Source organism: Mobula birostris, chromosome 21 (genome assembly GCF_030028105.1).
Source record: "Mobula birostris isolate sMobBir1 chromosome 21, sMobBir1.hap1, whole genome shotgun sequence".
In the NCBI taxonomy this organism is placed as follows: domain Eukaryota; kingdom Metazoa; phylum Chordata; class Chondrichthyes; order Myliobatiformes; family Myliobatidae; genus Mobula; species Mobula birostris.
Window position 1 is genome coordinate 52,265,741 of NC_092390.1, and position 20,991 is coordinate 52,286,731.

At 40.2% G+C, this 20,991-nt stretch overlaps 1 protein-coding gene across 3 annotated transcripts in view; it reads left to right on the forward strand.

Moving 5' to 3' along the window:
• The window catches only part of LOC140185972 (uncharacterized), a 176,200-nt gene extending 167,607 nt beyond the window's left edge, over positions 1-8,593 (forward strand). For all 3 annotated transcript variants that reach the window (XM_072239785.1, XM_072239783.1, XM_072239786.1), the window contains exon 7: positions 7,919-8,593. In XM_072239785.1, coding sequence (XP_072095886.1) covers positions 7,919-8,086 — 168 coding nt within the window. In that variant the 3' untranslated portion in view covers positions 8,087-8,593. The remainder of the gene's footprint in view (positions 1-7,918) is intronic.
• The last annotated feature ends 12,398 nt before the right edge of the window (positions 8,594-20,991 follow it).

Below are 20,991 nucleotides of genomic sequence, written 5' to 3' on the forward strand. Positions count from 1 at the left end.
TGGTTGTAAGTTAATTAAAATTAGGCATAATAGTCTATCTATTATACCTGATTATAGCAATACCAATGTTAATCTAATAATTTTGGAAATCTTTTATTCATAACTTTTCAGGTGATAAAGACAGTGTAACTTTTCTCCCTGTGCAGGACCTTGTAAAATTATTTGGCTCCCAACCTTTTGTTCCGATAAATAAGTATTGCAACTAGGAATTTTGATCAATTAAACTGATAATTTTTATTTGTATATCACAAGCTCCTTTTTTTTTAACACAGTAGAGCCCAAAAAGCAGGGAAAATTGTAAAACACGAGAAACAAAAAATTCAAAAAATGGAATGTCTGCAGTTCAAAAGTTTTCATCCTGTTTTGCTCAGTAGTTAGCTTTGTACATTGCAATGAAGCAGGATTTGCCCATTCCACCTTGCAAAATTGCTCAAATTGTGCCAGGTTAGTTGGGGAGTAGTGATGGACAGCAATCATGCGGTCTTGCAAGAGATTTCCGAAAGGGTTAAGGTAAGGTCTCTGACTGGACTACTCAAGGACATCAATTTTCTTCATTTGAAGCCATTCCATGGTTGTTCTGAGAGGTCGCTGTCCTGCTGAAAGACGAATTTCCTCCCAAGTTTAAGCTTTCTGGCTAGGGCTAGCAAGTTTTTATCCATGATCTCTCTGTATTTAGCAGGATTGATCTTCCCATCAATCTTGACCGGATTTCCAGTCCCTGCTGCTGAAAAGTATCCCAATAGCATGATGCTGGCTCCACCATAACTTATAATAGGGATGGTGTTACCTGGCTTATGCACAGTATTAGATTTACACCACAGATAGTGCTTAGTGTTGAGAACAAAAAGTTACACTTCATCTGGCCACAGGGCCTTCTCCCACATCTTTATATTATTTTCTAAGTGACACTTTGCACGGTCATTTTTAGCCAGAGCTTCTTCCTTGCCACTCTTCCACGAATATCATTTTTGTGCAAGACCTTAGAGATTATGGAGCCATGAACTTGTTCTCCAGTTGCAGCCACTGACTTCTGTAGCTCACTCAGAGTGACGGTTGGTGTCACAGTAGCCTCTCTTATAAGTGCCATTCTTTTGCAGCGACTAAGTTTAGAGGGTCGGCCTGACTGTGTGGCTGTGGTTTCATATTTTTTCCAGTTTTTCACAATGAACTTCACTGAGCTCCAAGGTATGTTCAGTGCCTTTGAGATGGCTCTGTATCCTTCCCGAGATTTGTGCCTCTATTATTATTAACCTGATTTGTCTTGAATGCTCTTTTGTCTTCATTTTGGTTTGGTCTTTTGAAAATCTATCATACTGTTGGACCTTACAGGGAGAGGAGATATTTATTCTTAGGCATCTATTGAAAACAGGTGATCCCCCAATTTTCTACATCAGCAAATTGGGTTCGTTATTCAGGTAATATACAGTATTACACCTGAGGAAAGTTAGTATGGTAATTACAAAGAGGATGAATGCTCTTTCAGCCTATCAATTTTAATTTTTAATTTTTAGTAAATTCTTGACAGTTTTTGGAATTTTTTTCTTTTGATTTGACAATATTTTGTAGATTAGCTCAAAATTCATTTTATAAAATACAAAATATGAATTTTGAAGTGACAGTAACAATCACACATTCAAGTATTCAAAAAAGGAATGTAACTCTCACTCAGACCTGTGCACGAAATATAGGAAGCCTCAGAAAAATGACAAATCCTTGGACTGCCTATTAGGAGCGCAGCTTCAGAAAACTTCATCAGTTGTCCTAAGGCACACACTCCTATCATAGATATTTTGAAATTGCAGGTTGGCAACAATTGTTTTTAAGAGGGTCAGTGGAGAGTCAGGAATTGCTGACAGGTCTTAAAGGAGTTATAGAAATCTTTATATTTATTTCATGCCTAATTGTGTCACCAAGATCTCCCAAAGTACATCTGCTGTGCATAACTATTAGATAGACAGATACAGCAACCATTCTATACTCAAAATACAGAACATAGAATAGTACAGCACTGTACAGGTCCTTTGGCTGACCTTTTAACCTCCTCTGTGATAAATCTAACTAACCCTTCCCTCCCACGTCCTTACTGCCCATTATCCCACTGGTGTTTAGGGCAGCAATGAAGGTCCTCCATCTCAGGCCGTGTTCAGGGCTTCCTTTTTTGTTTCATAGCTTCCTCTGTTTTCACCACTGTCAGCTATGCAAGTTCTGGCTGGAGACTCAGAAATACTGTTGCACTCAGAAGAATTTTTCATTGCTGTTTCTGTAACAATTTTGCTTTACCAGTCAGGGTTGTTAACCCTAAGCTGAACCTTCGAACCAGGAGGATCGATGGTCTCTACCCTTTGACCTGTTTGGCATGGGTGACTGTACAGAGAGCCAATGCATAAAACTTGAACTCCTTCTAACATAGCTCACTAGGTCATTGAGTCATGCAGGCCTCCAAACCACGACACAGTTCCGGACCCCTTAGGGAGCACTGCAGCATGTAAACAGGTCCTTCAGCCCACTAGTGTTCTGCCCCTCCCACATAGCCCACCATATTTCTTTCATCCTTGTGACTTTCTGAGAGTCTCTTAAATGCCCTTAATGTATCTGCCTCTACCACTATGACCCGTGACAGAGCATTCCACACACCTACCAGTCTCCGCATGTAAAAACTTCCTCTGACACCCTTCCCCATAATTTCCACCAATCACTTTGAAATTATACTACTTGTATCAGGTGTTTGAACCATAAGACCATTAGTATTAGAAGCAGAATTAAACCATTCAACTCAGCAAATCTGCTCCTCCAATCTGTCATGGCTGACTTAATCTCCCTCAACCCCATTCTCCTGCCTTCTCCCCATAACCTTTAACACCTTTACTAATCAAGAACCTATCACCACTACTTTAAATATACCCAATGACTTGGCCTCCACAGCCATCTGCAGCAATGAATTCCACAGATTCAACATCCCCTGGCTAAAGAAATTCCTCCTCATTTCTGTTCTAAGGCGATGTCCTTGTATTCTGAGGCTGTGCCATCTGGTCCTAGACTCCCCCGCTATAGGAAACCTCCTCTCCACATCCGCTCTATCTAGCCCTTTCAATATTCAATAGGTTTCAATGAGATTTCACCCGCCCCCATTCTTCTAAACTCCAGCGAGTATAGGCCTAGAGTGATTAAATACTCTTCAAAAGTTTACTCTTTCATTCCCAAGATCATTCTCGTGAACCTTTTCTGGACCTTCTCCGATCAACATATCCTTTCTTAGATAAGGGGCCTAAAACTACTCACTATATTCCAAGTATGGTTTGACCAGTGCCTTATGAAGCCTCAGCATTATATTCTTGCTTTTATATTCTACTCCTCTCGAAAAGAATGCTAACATTGCATTTGCCTTCCTTACTACTGACTCAACTTGCAAGGACTCCCAAGTTCTTCTGAACCACTGATTTCTGAATTTGGTTCCCATTTAGAAAATAGTCCACACCTTTATTTTCTCTTCCAAAGTACTTGAACATACATTTTCCTACACTGTCCATCTGTCACTTCTTTGCCCATTCTCCTAATCCGTCCAAATCCGTCAACATACTTCCTGCTTCCTCAACACTACCTGCCCATCCACCTATTTTTGTATCGTTTGCAAACTTGGCCACAAAGCCATCAATTCTGTCATCCAGCTCACTGACAAATAAAAGAAGCAATCCCAACACCAACCCCTGTGGAACACCACTAGTCACCAGCAGCCAACCAGAAAAGGCTCTCTTTATTCCCACGCTTTGCCTCCGGCCAGTCAACCAATCTTCCAATCATGGAAAAAAGTCTCTGTCTGTCCACTCTATCTAGACTTTTTATCATTTTGTATACCTCATAAGACAGACTCTCTCATCCACGAGCATTCTGGTAAATCTCTTCTATATCCTCTCTAAAGCTTAAACACCTTTCCTACAATTAAGCAACACAATACGCCAAGTATGGTCGAAGCAGAGGTTTACAGAGCTGCAAAATTACTTCATGGCTTTTGAATTTAATCCCCTGACTAATGAAGGCCAACTCACCATACGCCTTGTTAACCTCCCTATCAATTTGTGCAGTAACTTTGAGGGATCTATGGACGTGGATGACAAGATCCAGCCCTCTGTTCCTCCACACTGATTAAAATCCTGTCATTAACACTGCAGTGTCTTCAAGTTCAATCTTCCAAAGTGTATTGCTTCACATTTTTACAGCTTGAACTCCATTTGTCACTTTTTCCCAGCTCTGCATCCTGTCAATGTCTCATTGTAATCTATGACAACCTTCTACACTGTCTACATCACCAACCTTCATGTCGTCTTACTAACCTACCCTTTCACTTCCTCTTCCAGGTCATTTATAAAAATCACAAAGAGCACTGGTCTCAAAACAGATACCTGCAGAACACCATTGGTCACCAATCTCCAGGCAGAATACTCTCTATCTGTTACCACTCTCTGCTTTCAATGGGCAAGTCATCATCCACCTAGCCAAGTTTCCTTGTATCCCATGGGTCCTGATTTTCTGAATGAGCCTACCATGGGAAAGCTTGTCAAACACCTTACTGGAATCCATGCACTCCATATCCACTGCTCTACCTTCATCAATTTGATATGTCACTCCTTCAGGGAATTCAATCAGACTTATAAGGCACAACCTTCCTCTCACAAAGCCATGCTGACTATCCCTAATCAGACTGTGCTTCTCTAAATGCTCATAAGTCCTGTCTCTATGAATCCTCTCCAATAGTTTGCCCACCACTGACATAAAACTCACTGGTCTATAACTCTCAGGATTATCCTAGGATTATTTATGAGAAATGACCTACAAATAACATGAAAATGATTTACAAATTTCTCTCTTTCTGGCTAGCTTCAAATTAGGGAAATTTGATATTTTCTCTTCTTGCTAGTCTTTGAATAGTTACAAGGATATTTGAAAAGTAAATTTATTATCAAAGTACATATATGTCACCATATACAAACCTGAGATTCATTTTCTTGAGGGCATACTTAATAAATGTATAGAATAATAACCATAACAGAATCAATGAGAGACCACTCAACATGGACATTCATCCAGAGTGCAGAAGACAACAAAATGTGCAAATACAAAAAGAAAGAAATAATAATAATAAATATGGAGAATATCAGATGAAGAGTCCTTGAATATGAGAACAGTTCAGTGATGGGGCAAGTGAATTTATCTCCACTGGTTCAACAGGCTGATGCTTGAGGGATAATAACCGTTTCTGAACCTGGTGGTATAGGGCCTGAGGCTCCTGTGCCTCTTTCCTGATGGCAGCCGCAAGAAAAGAGCACATCCTGAGTGGTGGGGGTCCCTGATGATGGCTGCTGCTTTCCTGCAACAGTGATTCATGTAGATGTGCTCAGTGGTTGGGAGGGCTTTACCCGTGATAGACTGGGCCATATCCACTACACTTTGTAGGTTTTTCCGTTCAAGTGCATTGGGTGTTTCCATACCAAGCAGTGATGTAGCCAGTCAATATTCTCTCCACAACACATCTATAGAAGTTTGTTAGCTTCTAGGATTGAAACAAATTGGTTCTGAAGATACAGAAAGGCATGTTCAATAATGCCACTTTGTTGTACACCTGCCAGCTTGGTTAATGCCCCCAAGTCGGGAAAAATGTAAATGTTTTACTTCAGTCTTGTCATGACATTGATGATTGATGACTTTCAAGCTGCTAATGCCCACGAAAGTGAATGAACATTTTTCCACCATAATCATCAGCATATTGTCAATATTTGTTGCTACATCGTGTACCAACCATATGTTGTTGGCTTCATTTGTGTACTCCTAAAACGACATTCCTAAGTCTGATTTACTGCTATATATACTATAAGTTTGATTTACTGCTATATAAAGCATATTTTTTTTCTGCAAGGATTTTATCACACTCTTAGAGGTTATCCTGTTGTATAATACTGTACTCACATTTATAAGCTTCAAAAAAGGGGAAACTCACTATTCTGCATTAGAAGATTACAAAAATTTCTAAGAGTTAATAGAGATACAGGATGCTGTTCAATCCACTGAATTCCTTCAGCAGTTTGTTTGTTGTTTCACAAGATGTAATCCTGCTATGTCTCATACATTTCTGATTACTTTGCCACTGTGTAAATTGTTACCACAGAGATCAAAATTAATATCACTTTGAAAATTAGCTAGGCAAAACAATTTGATTAGTTAGTATAACCCTTGCCATTTCTTACTGCTGCATATAGTTGGAGCAAGTTGAAAAGTCTTCCAAAATGGTATACATTTAGTACATTGAAAGAGAGATCAGATTTAAAAATACTGCCTCCTAGCCCCATTCATGTCAATTTCTTCCCTCCTCTTCAGCAAGGTACATGTTTGAAAATCACTGCCTAGAAACTGAAACTTCGGAGCCAGAAGTGCCTGAAATATTTGTTAGACACCTTGCAAGTGTAAATAAGAGTCAAACACTTAGAAGTTCATTCCTGATTGACATTTTTGAACAGAATATCAGAGGCTGAATATTTAGAATTTTTATTACTGTACTGCCACATTTAATGATATCAACCAGCAGAGTTTCTTGATATTAACGCCTGTTTACTGTCCTCTTTATAAATGTTGCTCATAAGAATGTAACCATTGCCATAAAATATCTAGCCTTACTGTGTTTGAGTCACTTTCATGTCTGTGTGCAAGAATGGTGTCTCTTTTTCACTCCTCTCCACAAAGCACAACGTCACTACTAAATACCCTACTATGGCAGTTAAAATGGGGCGTCGGAATTCAGAATTAAATTCCGATGTCATCTATAGTGAACCTGTATGTCCTCCCCATGGAATCCGTGGGTATTCTCTAGGTGCTCTGGTTTCCTCCCACACTCCAAAGACATACAGTCAGTAGATTAATTGGTCATTGTAAATTATCCCATGATGAGGCCAGGATTAAATCAGGGGTTGTTGGTGGCGTGCTTTGTAGAGTCAGAAGGGCCTACTCTGCACTGTATTTCTAAATAAGAAAGAAAGTTACATTTGAACATATGCATACAATTCCCTGTATTGCAGTACATTGTTGTAATCAGCCTGTGATAACACCAGATCTTTAAATATTGACAAGTACGATTATTTCTCTCAGTAAAAAAATCATTCTTTCATAGAGGTTAACTTAAAAATAATAAATGCATCATATTTTTCACTTTTAAAAAGAGCATTATTTTGTTGATGTGCTGGGTGATGTATGAAATCTTTTCCTAAAAAAATGAGGCTCTGTTTTGTTTCCTGGTGACAGTTTGAATAGTTTTGATAACATTGAGCAGCCAGTCTTCTGGGCTATTCATTTTCCTCATCATCATACCACAAATAAATGATTAAAATTTATTATAATTGCAGTACCTTAAAAGAACCCTCAAAGCTATGAGATGAGGTTTTGTTGTAATTTGAATTTTAGTGTTCCATTTACTCTGCCTTTTAATGTTCCTTGTAATGAAGTCATTAGTAAAAAACACATCTGGAATTTCTTTGGGGAACATTTAATTTTCTGCTAGTTTGTCAATAACATAACTCATGGCACAAAGGACCCAGCTGCCGGTGGAGCTGTGTTGTAGAAATGTCTATTTCTTTCTAGTGCAGTACCAATTGTACCTACAACTGCAGGAAATTCAGCCACACAAAGATAAAGTTTCTCTGGCAAACTCAGCCTGGGAGCTCTTTGACCCAGGGAAATTGATATTTGCTAAGTTTCACATTGAAAACAAGCATCACTTTCACAGCTTGTCGACCTCTGCTTTGGCCCATTGCCCTTTCAGGTGAAAGGGGAGGCTAGAGAAAGGTCTAATGATGTCCATGGTCAATCCCTAGCTGCCCCCTGCCCCCAAGCTGTTGCCTAAACTGTATAACTATGAGTCTTTTGCTCTCTCCTCAAGGTGACTGTCAAGATGTACAAGCGAGGGAGTCGCGGCTGGTTATGGAGAGCTGTCTGTAGCACAGTGGTTATTCCATACAACTCCCACATCACTTTCAGGGTCTGTGGAGAGGACGCAGATGCCAAGATCCCAGCCAACGACATCGACAGAATCATCCTGAGCATATGAAATTGATTTCAGTATTAAATCGGCCATGGCAGCTGTGCCACATTATTACAATCATCTGCGGCCATTTTTCATTGATTACTTAATTTGTGTTCTTCAAATAATCGAAAAGCAAATCTCATTAGCCATAGGTCAGTGGGCATGAAAAAATGGAAAATTCATTTTGATACTTAGTTGGCTGAAAAAGTGCTAAGCATTAAGCTGTGTACATTACAGTTTACTGTGTGCACTCCATTTTAAGAGTGTTTAGCCACCCTGATGATTAATAACTAGAAGACAACTTTTCAACTTTTCTTTTTTAGTACTAGTGACGTCATGCAGGTCAGATGCATTGATGCTCATGAGTTATAAACAGAGTTGCATGTTGGGTATTTAATTATATAATAAAGTTCTATTGACATACAGTTGGTTAAGGCACTGAAAGACAATCTGTTCTTTTTAATTTCCCCTGTTTTCACTATTGTTCTTTATAAACAGGAAGAATATGCTGTGTACTAGAAATTATATTTTTTAAGTGTAAATGAATTGTATCCTTTTAAAAATAAAATTGACTTTTTTTACTGTCAATATGTTCCAAGACAATTTGTTTAATTTTTGGAATTTAAGTGAAAATTAATCTTCAGAAATTTAAAAAATGAGCTAAGATTAATTTTCTATAGTGTTTCTTCATGTCAGTTCACAGTTACAGTAATAAAAGAACAAGAATAGAAGCCCAATTTTTTAAGGGTATACTGAATGGATAGCAGTGTATTTGGAATGGGTTGTCTGTAATAACAGCCCTCCCCCACTTCATTCATCTACTCGCCCAGCTATGAGTTATCCAATCTCAGGCAGCACACACACAAAATGCTGGAGGAACTCAGCAGGCCAAGCAGCATCTATGGTAAGAGTAAACATTCAACGTTTCAGGCCAAGACCCTTCTTCAGGACTGGAAAGGAAAAGGAGAAGTCAGATTAGGAAGATGGGAGGACGCAATCTCCCCTGCTACCACAAATACTGTAGCTAGCGGTGGAAGTTAACACCACAACCCTTAGATCGCAGAACAACTTTAAAAGTAGCCTCAGGACATCCTGAAAAAAAAGACAGTTACATAGCTTTCATTATCATTTCAGGCATTCCTACCAGACTAGACCGTCAATGGAATATCGCTAGTGCTGCTCTCATTGTTGGAGATGTCAAACCGCACTGTGTGAATGAACAAATAAATCTGATTGTATTTTCCTGTTTATTTCAGCGCTATGCTACAGGAAATGGTTCTGCTTTCCCAGAATGAACTGTGCAAACAGCAACTGCAGGGTCATCTCACATTACTCCAGAAGTCAGAAAGAGCAATTTTTAACTTAAGTCACATTTTGTATCTAGTGTAATTTCTGTATCAGGTGCACATCAAATGATGTAAGTTCCCTTTTAATGCACCTTTTGAAGCTTCATTAGGAAATTTGCTGAGCAGGTCACTCCTGAATACTCACACTGTGTTGGGCTCTATCATTCAGTGACCCCACCCCCCATTACTGCTCCATACTCACACTAATCTTAATCATTGTTGGGTCAGTTTCTGAACCCAAATTCCTTGATACTTGCCCCTCCCCTGGACAGGTTGTCACATATGCAAACTCCGAAATTACCAATTCCCCATCCCTTTAACTCCCCGATATAAGCCTCAAAGGTTCCTAAGGTTGTCATAGCCGGGGGTGGTAGTGGGCTCCCACTACCTGTAAAGTGCTCCAAATGGTGTGTGTCTCTAACAGCCTTTGACAACAAAGTCAAACTCCTTGCTTCACGTGTGGCGTAGCTACTAGGCCCGGCGGAACTGTTTCTACTGACAAGAGAAGGGGCAAAGGCAGACCACTGGCGCCTCAAAACCAGATGCTTCGGGCAGGTGGGGCTCATCGGCCTTGGACGGCAGCCCGCCTAGGAGATTTTAAACCTCTGCTGCCTTGCGGCCATACCCACCCATGGAAAAGGCTTCGGGAGTAAACCCCGAGGAATAAATCCAGAGCCAGTGTCCGTAAAGCAGTTTGATGTTGTTTACAACTTCACTCTGGGAACCTCTGCCACCACACTGGTGCCAAGCTGTATCAGTGCTTGTCCTTCCCTTGGACTACATCAGTGATGTGGAGAGGGGGAACCTGCTGCATGGGCAACAGCCAGTTCCCCAAATCTTCCCACCCAGGCTTGCACCCTGGAGAGGACACAGTCCACCAGAGGCGCAAACCCATGATCCCCTGGGATCAAAGGCTGCCTACTACTATAAGCCTCAACCTGTTGCAGCATTTCACTGCACCCATCCCTTTTCTCCAGCCATCTGGAGCATATGCTCCACCTCAGTTCAAATCAGCTCTCTAAAATCAGCACTCTCTACCACTCCCGCCCAGTGGCACATCCTATCCCCAAAACTGCTACTCTCAGTATCAGATGCCAGCAAATCAGTAATCAAAAGCATGTACGTCACAATAAAGGCTATTCCTGGTGTTTGCAGTCAACATCCACAGTTGAAATGATCATCTGCACGATGACCATACTGTTCTCTTTCAGAACACACAACAGTTTCTATCTATTCCATTTTTGGGTTTTCCTTTCCATGGATAAAGTAGTGAACGAATGGCTTGGAGCCTTCAAAACGGAGCATTCCACAAAGAATATAACAGATGTTGTTTACCATTCTCCATTTTATGTTTTGCCAAAATCAATTTTGCTCTCTGTTAGTTTTGGTAATTCTTTCTAATTACTGAAAGATTAGATCATAAAATGGAGAAGCTGATTAGGCAATTATTTAGTTAGTGTAAAGAAGGACAGAAGACATATCATCAGAATTAGGCTATTCTGCCTATTGGGTCTGCACTGCTATTCAATCATTGCTAATTTATTTTCCCTTTCAAATCTATTCTTAAGCCTTCTACCTATCTATGATGCCCTTACTAATCAAGAACCTAACAATTTCTACTTTAAATATACCCAATGGCTTGGCCTCCCCAGCTGTCTGGCATTGAATTCCACAGATTCACCACCCTCTAGCTATAGAAATTTCTCCTCACCTAAGTTTTAAAGGGATGTCCTTCTATTCTGAGGATGTACCCTCTGGTCCTAGATTCTCTCACTATTGGAAACATCCTCTCCACGTCCATTCTATCTATTCCCTTCAATATTCAATAGGTTTCAATGGGATTCAAACCTCCCCCCCATTCTTCTAAACTCCAGTGTGTACGTCTAAAGCCATCAAACACTCCTCAAACATTAACTCTTTCACTCTCATCAGCCTCTTCTGGACACTCTCTAATGCCAGCACATCATCTCTTAATATAGGACCAAAACTGCTCAAAATTCTCCAAACGGAGTCTGACCAATGCCTTATAAAGTCTCAGCATTACATCTTTGCTTTTATACTCCAGTCCTCTCAAAATGAATACTAACATTGCATTTGTCTTCCTTACTACTGACTCAATTGCAAGTCAACCTTTAAGGAATCTTGATCTTGTATGAGGACCTCCAAGTCCCTTTGCACCTCTGATTTCTGAATTTTCTCTCCATTTTTTAAAAAATCGTCTATGCCTTTTTTTCTCTACAGATGTCCTGCTTCCTCATCATTACCTGTCCCTCCACCTAACATCCTCAAACTTGGCCACAAACCCATCAATTCCATCATTCAGATTATTAGCATATAGTACGAAAAGTAGTAGACCCACCACCCACCCTGTGGAACACCAGTAATCACCAGCAACCAATCAGAAAAGGTTCCATTATTCCCATTCTTTGTCTTCAGCCGGTCAGACAATCTTCTGTCCATGCTAGTATCTTTCCTGTAGTACCATGGTGTCTTACCTTGTTTAGCAGCCTGAAGTTCAGCACCTCGCTCGAGGCCTTTGGAAAATCCAAGTAAATAATATTCTTTCTCTCTCCTGCCCGTTATTTCATTCCTGCAGATTTGTCAGGCAAGACTCCGCCTCATGGAAGCCATGCTGACTTAGGCCTATTTTATTGTATGCTTCCAAGTACCCCGAAACCACATCCCTAATAATGGACTCTAAATCTTACCAATCACTAAGATCAGGCTAACTGACCCAAAAGTTCCTGTCTTTTGCTTCCCTCCATTTTTAAAGAGTGGAGTGGCATTTGTGATTTTCAAGCCTTCCGGTGCCATTCTACAATTCAGTGATTCTCAAAAGATCACTATTAATGCTTCTACAATCTCTTCAGCTACCTCTTTCAAAATCCTGAGGCGTGGTCCATCTGGGCCAGATGACTTAACCACAGTACCTTCAGACTTGTCAGCCTCCCAAGCAGCTTCTCCTTAGTAATAATGACTACACTCACTTCTTCCCCCTGACATTTTCAAATTTCTAGCATGCTGCTGGTGTCTTGAACAGTGAAGATTGACACAAAGTACTCTCTCAGTTTATCGGTCATTTATTCGTTCCCCATTACTACCTCTCCGGTGTCATTTTCCAGTGGGCCAATGACGACTCTTACTGTCTTTTACTCTTTATATATCTGAAAAACTTTTGGTATCCTCTTATATTATTACAAATGTAGATAACTTACTTTAATAATTCATCTTTTTTGTCCTTATGACTCTTTCAGTTGATTTGTGTTGGTTTTTAAAAGCTTCCCAATAGCTTTTGCGATATTGTATGCCCTCTCTTTTGCTTTTATGCAGACTTTGACTTCCTTTTTCCGCTGTGGTTGCCTCATCCTCTCTTTAGAATGCTTCTTCTTTGGGATGAACCGATTTATCGAAGTAGAGAAGGTTAGTGAATCGAAGGGAAAGAAGGCATTTACCTTCTGGAGATCAATGTGTAAAAGATAATGCTTAAAATTGAGCTGGACAGCTTTATAAAGCAAGAAAAGATTTAGATAAATCTAAAAGAGAGTTCAGTTTTAAGAATAGAACAATTAATACCAAGCAAAATTCTAAGCTGAAAAGACAAGCTCAATAATAAGTTACCCAAATATTAAATGTCTCCAGTAAACTTGTTTTTTTTCACAAATATATTGTCAACGATGCCAAGAATTCAACTGCAAATTAACCACTGGTATTATGCCTCTCTTCGCTGTCAAGTCTGGTGCCAACTTTTAGTAAACTGAGATCAGCTTATTGTGTTATAGCCTGTTTTCATCCAAAGGAAAATAAAGATAGTGTTAAAAGTATTAACAAAACAAAAAACATTGCAGATACCACTATGATTCCTCAGATTGGTAGATTTTTCTGACCATTAGTATGCTTCATTCATCAGTTTGGTAATATCAAAGTAAATCTTAATTAGTAATATTTCGGCTTTTTCTTCGCTTTTAATTTAAAGGTTCATCCAGGTTTAGTTGTAATTTGTTCTTTTATGGATATTTATGTAAGCCCAGTTGGACAGTAAACTACACACGTGGCGGTGCATTCTGATACCTGGTACCTACAGGATGTACTAGTGGAGAAACACAAATGGAAACAAAATGTCTCTCAAGTCTAAGCAGTTCGTGGGATCTGGTTAAATTAGGAAAGGCCCTAAAAAACAAGGGCAAGAAGGCAACTTGCATTCCCCAATGGTGTGGAATCACCAGTTCAGTCCTATTACCTGGGAGTGGGAGGGAATGAGGAACAGACAAGAGCACAGGTAAGTTCCTCCTAAGAAATATAAAGCTTTCAGGAAAGGACTTACAAGGAGGGCATTATGTCCAGGTGTACCACTGGGTCAAAACAACTAGGTTTCTGCTTAAGCACAGCAAACCTGCTCAGGTTTTAACACATCACACTCTTAAGGAGGTGTTGCAAAATGTGTCTCTATTTAATCAGTGTTGATGCATGAGCAATAGCAGAGCTCGAGGCACCATTATTAAAGAGTTAATATGAGCCCTATTTGCACCTGACAGTAATGTGCAGTATATATTTGACCCAATCTCACCGAAGACAATCAACAGCATACTTTCTAGCTCTAATTGATACCTATTGTCTGTTCTGAGCTATTATAGCACTTCCATGCTTTTGCATTAAGAGTTATTTTCCCTATCGAGTTATTTAAATCTAATGGCAACAGTCTTTATTTGACTCTAATTGCAACACCCACTCTCCCACATCCCCTGCCCTTAGATAGTGTTTCCATCTCGTGTCTCTCCAATCTGCTTCGGAGAGAAGCTGCTAAACTCCAAAGATATCTACATCTCTGCTTTAAAAACACAATTTTCTGGGTTTTTTTTTTACAACAAATAATCTCAAAACATTACTCAAAAGATAGGCCTGAAGGATTTAGACAGATTAGAAGAATGGGCAAGAAAATGGCAAATGAAATACAATATTGGAAAATGCATGGTCATGCACCGTGGTAATAGAAGTAAATGTGCATACTATTTACTAAACGGAGAGAAGATCCAAAAATCTATGATGCAAAGGGACTTGGGAGTCCTTATACAGCACACCCTAAAGGTTAGCTTGCAGGTTGAGTCAGTGGTGAAGAAGGCAAATGCAATGTTAGCATTTATTTCAAGAGATCTAGAATATAAGAGCAGGGATGTGATGCTGAGGCCTAATAAGGCACTGGTGAGGCCTCACCTTGAGAATTGTGAACAGTTTCGGGCTCCTCATCTACCGTTTGTAAGAAAAGATGTGCTGGCATTGGAGAGGGTTCAGAGGAGGTTCAGAAGGATGATTCCGGAATGAAAGGGTTATCATATGAGGAACATTTGATGGCTCTGGGCCTGTACTCGCTGGAAATTAAAAGGATGAGGGGGGATCTCATTGAAACCTTTCGAATGTTGAAAGGCCTAGATACAGTAGATGTGGAAAGGATGCTTCTCATGGTTGGGGAGTCTAGGACAAGAGGGCACAGCCTCAGGATAGAGGGGCATCCCTTCAAAACAGAGATGTGGAGAAATTTCTTTAACCAGAGATTGATAAGTTTGTGGAATTTATTACCACAGGCAGCTGTGGAGGCCAAGTTGTTGGGTGTATTTAAGGCAGGGATTGATAGGTTTTTGATTGGCCATGGCATCAACGGTTCTGGGGAGAAGTCTGAGGAGAGGGGCCAAGGAGGGGAAAAAAAGGATCAGCTATGATTGAATGGCAGAGAAAACTTGATAGGCTGAATGGCCTAATTTTGCTCCTATATTTTATGGTCTAGGATGGCAGGTGGATTTCTAGTTCATTTGTTCTCCATTTGAACCAGGCCCTGGTGCAATCCATCTCCAGAACACAGCCTCCCTTACATTTTACACTTTTGGACTTGACTTTCCCAATGCCTCCCATTTCCCAGACAACATAAATTCAAGCAAAACTCTCAGCAATCCCTGTCCACTCAAAATCTCTGCACTTCTTAATCTATATTAAACCAAAATAATGTGGATGCTGGGGGTCTGTAAAAAAAAAAAACAGAAACTCTTCTCAGGTTAATTGCATTAGCAGGTCACATAGCACCTATGGAGAGAGAAATTTGGGTAATGTTTCAGATTGTAAACTCAGAAACCAGGAAAAGTTAGGATTTAAAAAGAGATAAATTGCAGAAGATAAAGGGGAAGTGGATGCTTGGAGAGAAGATACACGAATGTGGTAGATTCGGGAAAGGTAAGATTGAATGATTAACATTGGTGACATTGGCAGTGGACCCAGATAAAGTCATAGAGTCATAGAAAAGTACAGCACAGAAACAGGCCCTTCAGCCTATCTAGTCCGTGCTGAAGCATTTAAACCGCCGACTCCCATTGACCTGCACCTGGACCATAGCTCTCCATAATGCTCCCACCATGTACCCATCCAAACTTCTCTTAAACATTGAAATCGAGCTTGCCTTGTGCTGGCATCTCATTCCACACTCTCACGACCCTTTGAGTGAAGAAGTTTCACCTCATGTTCCCCTTGAACTTCTCACCTTTCACCCTTAAGCCATGACCTCTGGTTGTAGTCCCACCCAACCTCAGTGGAAAAAACCAGGTTGCATTTACCATATCTATACACCTCATAATACTGTACACCTCTATCAGGTAGGTTATGAAGGCAAATGAATAATACAAGAGGCATGTTTGATGCAGATGTAGGTAGGATGAGATTGATGAAATCTGAAATTACCAGAAGCGAGAGAAGGGAAAGAAAGCTGAGTGCTGGAAATGTGAAATTGAAGGCTGCAATGGATAAGCATCTAAATCTGTTGAATTAATTGCTGAGTCCAGAAAGCTATCATGGGTCTAGTCTGTTCACTTAGCAGTGACTCCATTTTAAGATTCTGATTCATGCTTTCACCTCACTCTTGGGTCTTGTTGTTCCTAATGTCTATACCATCAGCTAATGATTCAAGGTCACTGCAGTCCTCCAAGTCTGCCTCCTTCACAAACCCAGTGCCAGTACTATTGCAGAGCATGTCAAGCCCTAAGAACCAAAAGCAGATTAAGTCCCGTTTGCCTCACAACTTACATGTGTCATGCTAGAGGAGTGGATGTGCAGTTCCAAAACATAACATCACGGTTGATGAATCCAATAAACAAAATGTTGTAAATTCAATATTACAATTTAAGGTTTTGACGAAAAGGTGTACTATGAGCAGAAAAATCTTTAATTGCATTCTTTAGTGATATATTTATAATTTCGCTTTATCTGGTACATGAAGGTAAGCATCTTCAATTGTAGGAACTTTGAAAATAAAGAACTTCAGAATAACTGAAATAGTATTTGCAGTACAGAGTGATTGCTTGCATGGAGGGCATTCTGCTATTCAAATCTGAAATTGCTAACGCTATTGCTCTTCCAAAAGAACATGTCTAAACTACAGTAATACTTATGTTGGTGAGCTTCATGACAAATAAGAACTGGTTTAAAAGCATCATATTAAATAGCCTTTAGTTTGTTAAAGGTGACTCAATTTTCAGAAAAAGGCAAGGCTTTTTTTAATATTGTAAAAAATCAATGTATAAAGTTTGATAAAGTGGCATTTACTGTAATAGCATTGCTATGTATTAATTGTATAATATGGCATCATGATCAGCAGTCATCAAACTTAGAAAATTTTGAATTTGTTCTTCCTTTCAAATTTGGCATTAAATATTTAAATCCCGAAATGTAATATAATAATGGTAACCTTCCTGTCTGCAGCGACGTTGCAATAAACTCCTGCACTTTCATTTAATCCTTTAGTGTTCATTCAGCACAGAAACCATTTATTGCCTCATACATTCATGAGAAACAAAAGCTAGATTTATTAGGAGCTAGTGCAATACATCTGCAGAATGTTGGACAATCAGTGCCATTTGACCAAAGCATGAGTTACTTATAAGAAAATAAAAGATTAATGAAGTATTTTGGGGACTCTGAGCAAAATATCTCAGCATCAGCACAACACGGATGTACATTTATTCATCTCCATAGATGCTGCCTGACCTGCTGGGTTCCTCCAGCATTTTGTGTGTTGTATTGCTTTGGATTTCCAGCATCTGCAGACTTACTTGAGTTTATAGATGGACATATTATTTGATTCTAGCCACTTGGAAGTCACAATTAAATCATTTATAGGCGTATAAAGTATTCTACAGTGAATAAGGTCAACATGAAAATTACAAACCTCCAGTCATAGATACAAGAGATTCTGCAGGTGCTGGAAATCTTGAGCAGAGCACACAAAATGTTTGAAGAATTCAGCAGGTCAGACAGCATCTATGGAGGGGACATTCTGAGCTAAGACCTGTTACTTCTGCAAAGAAGTTAATTTGAAACATTCATACAACAGGTTTTAGGATTTGGGATGACCATGGGTGGAGTGCTGGGGCAGCTTCAGTATGAATTGGAGAAGTACTTTAATTGTAGCTCCTGTAACTTTTCCCAGAAGATAGAAGAGAGAATAGGCAGGCATCCTTGATGATACTCTTAGTAAGGCACCATGACAATGGACTGGATGGAAGGAAATGTTGAGACTGTAATAGACTGGGCTCTGTTTACCACTCTTAGACTGGGTACTATTTATCTGTCTCTGCAAGTTCCACTGGTAGATCAGGCAGTACCATGAAGGTGGACTGGATAGAAGGAAATGATGAACCTCTGAGAGACTGGGCTGTGTTTACCACTCTCTGCGAGGTCAGGCAGCATCAGTGAAAAGAGAAACAGAATTAACAATTTAGATCCAGTGTTTCCTGAGTGCTTCCAGCATTTTCTGATTCTATTGCAATTTTAGCATGTTAATATAACTCCAACAATTCAAAACAAAGCACTGTTAGTAACACACTCCATCACATATATAGTCAATAGGTACAATAATATTCACATGACTTCAGCTGGACAGAATTTATTTAAATGAGTATCCCTTGCTCTTGTTCCCTCAGCGTCTGCTTTTCAAAGTTGCTTTACCATTCTGCTCTTTGAATATAAGTGCAATTGTATTTCTGTTTGAAATATTTTCGCTAACAAAACAGTCTGCGGTTTAATCTGACATCTCTGTCCACGGATGTTATAAGTTTAGACAAAATTTAAAATGATTCCAGCTTTGCTGGCCACTCCATTAAGATAGTTACATTTCATCTAATACAAACAAATGAATGCTGGTTTACATTTCTGAATCAGAAAGGTGCAGAGAAAGTGATTGTATAATGAGAATACACAATGATCATGAATACTGCTAGAAATGCACAGGAGACTGGCTATCTCTGAGATATTTTGAGTTTGGTTGTATCAGAAACATTACATTTTTCTATCAGCTGAACCCAGTTTCCTATCTTGTACTCCCAGCATCATCATTGAAGCTAAAACAAAAACTGCAGAGGCTTGAAAGCTAAACAATAGCAGAAGTGTCATCAGGTATCAGAAGTCAGATCTCTCAGTGGGAGAGCATTTTGGAGATAGTGATCATAATTCTATCTCCTTTACAACAGCATTGGAGAGAGATAGGAACAGACAAGTTAGAAAAGTGTTTAATTGGGAAAAGTATGGAAGAAATATGGCAAATGTTCAGGGGATATTCTGCACAAGTACGTTCCAATGAGACAGGGAAGTTATGGTAGGGTACAGGAACCGTGTTGTACAAAGGCTGTAATAAATCTAGTCAAGAAGAAGAGAAAAGCTTACAAAAGGTTCAGACAGCTAGGTAATGTTAGAGATCTAGAAGATTATAAGGCTAATAGGAAGGAGTTTAAGAAGGAAATTAGGAGAGCAAGAAGGGGCCATGAGAAGGCCTTGGTGGGCAGGATTAAAGAAAACCCCAAGGCATTCTACAAGTATGTGAAGGGCAAGAGGATAAGACGTGAAAGAATAGGACCAATCAAGTGTGACAGTGGGAAAGTATGTATGGAACCGCAGGAAATAGCAGAGGTACTTAATGAATACTTTACTTCAGTCTTCACTTTGGAAAAGGATCTTGGTGATTGTAGTGATGACTTGCAGCAGACTGAAAAGCTTGAGCATGTAGATATTAAGAAAGAGGATGTGCTGGAGCTTTTGGAAAACATCAAGTTGGATAAATCACCGGGACTGGATGAGATGTACCCCGGGCTACTGTGGGAGGTGAGGGAGGAGATTGCTGAGCCTCTGGCGATGATCTTTGCATCATCAATGGGGACGGGAGAGGTTCCAGAGGATGGGAGGGTTGCGGATGTTGTTCCTTTATTCAAGAAAGGGAATAGAGGTAGCCCAGGAAATTATAGACCAATGAGTCTTACCTCAGTGGTTGATAAGTTGATGGAGAAGATCCTGAGAGGCAGGATTTATGAACATTTGGAGAGGTATAATATGATTAAGAATAGTCAGCATGGCTTTGTTAAGGGCAGGTTATGCCTTACGAGCCTGATTGAATTTTTTGAGGATGTGACTAAACAGATTGATGAAGGAAGGGCAGTGGATGCAGTGTATATAGATTTCAGCAAGGCATTTGATAAGGTATCCCTTGCAAGGCTTATTGAGAAAGTAAGGAGGCATGGGATCCAAGGGGACATTGTTTTGTGGATCCAGAACTGGCTTGCCTACAGAAGGCAAAGGGTGGTTGTAGATGGGTCATATTCTGCATGGAGGTCGGTCACCAGTGGAGTGCCTCAGGGATCTGTTCTGGGACCCTTACTCTTCGTGATTTTTATTAATAACCTGGATGAGGAAGTGGAGGGATGAGTTAGTAAGTTTGCTGATGACACAAAGGTTGAAGGTGTTGTGGATAGTGTGGAGGACTGTCAGAGGTTACATTGATAGGATGCAAAACTGGTCTGAGAAGTGGCAGATGGAGTTCAAACCAGGTAAGTGTGAAGTGGTTCATTTTGGTAGGTCAAATATGACGGCAGAATATAGTATTAACGGTGAGACTCTTGGCAGTGTGGAGGATCAGAGGGATCTTGGGGTCCGAGTCCATAGGACACTCAGAGCAGCTGCGCAGATTGACTCTGTGGTTAAGAAGGCGTACGGTGTATTGGCCTTCATCAATTGTGGAATTGAATTTAGGAGCCAAGAGGTAATGTTGCAGTTTTTAGGACCCTGGACAGACCCCACTTAGAGTACTGTGCTCAGTTCTGGTCGCCTCACTACAGGAAGGATGTGGAAGCCGTAGAAAGGGTGCAGAGGAGACTTATAAGGATATTGCCTGGTTTGGGGAGCATGCCTTATGAGAATATGTTGAGTGAACTTGGCCCTTTCTCCTTGGAGTGACGGAGGATGAGAGGTGACCTGATAGAGGTGTATAAGATTATGAGAGGCATTGATCATGTGGATAGTCAAAGGCTTTTTCCCCAGGGCTGAAATGGTTTCCACAAGAGGACATAGGTTTAAGGTGCTGGGAAGTAGGTACAGAGGAGATGTCAGGGGTAAGTTTTTTTACTCACCGTGGTGAGTGCGTGGAATGGGCAGCCAGTAATGGTGGTGGAGGCGGATAAGATAGGTACATGGAGCTTAGGAAAATAGAGGGCTATGGGTAAGCCTAGTAATCTCTAAGGTAGGGACATGTTTGGCACAACTTTGTGGGCCGAAGGTCCTCTATTG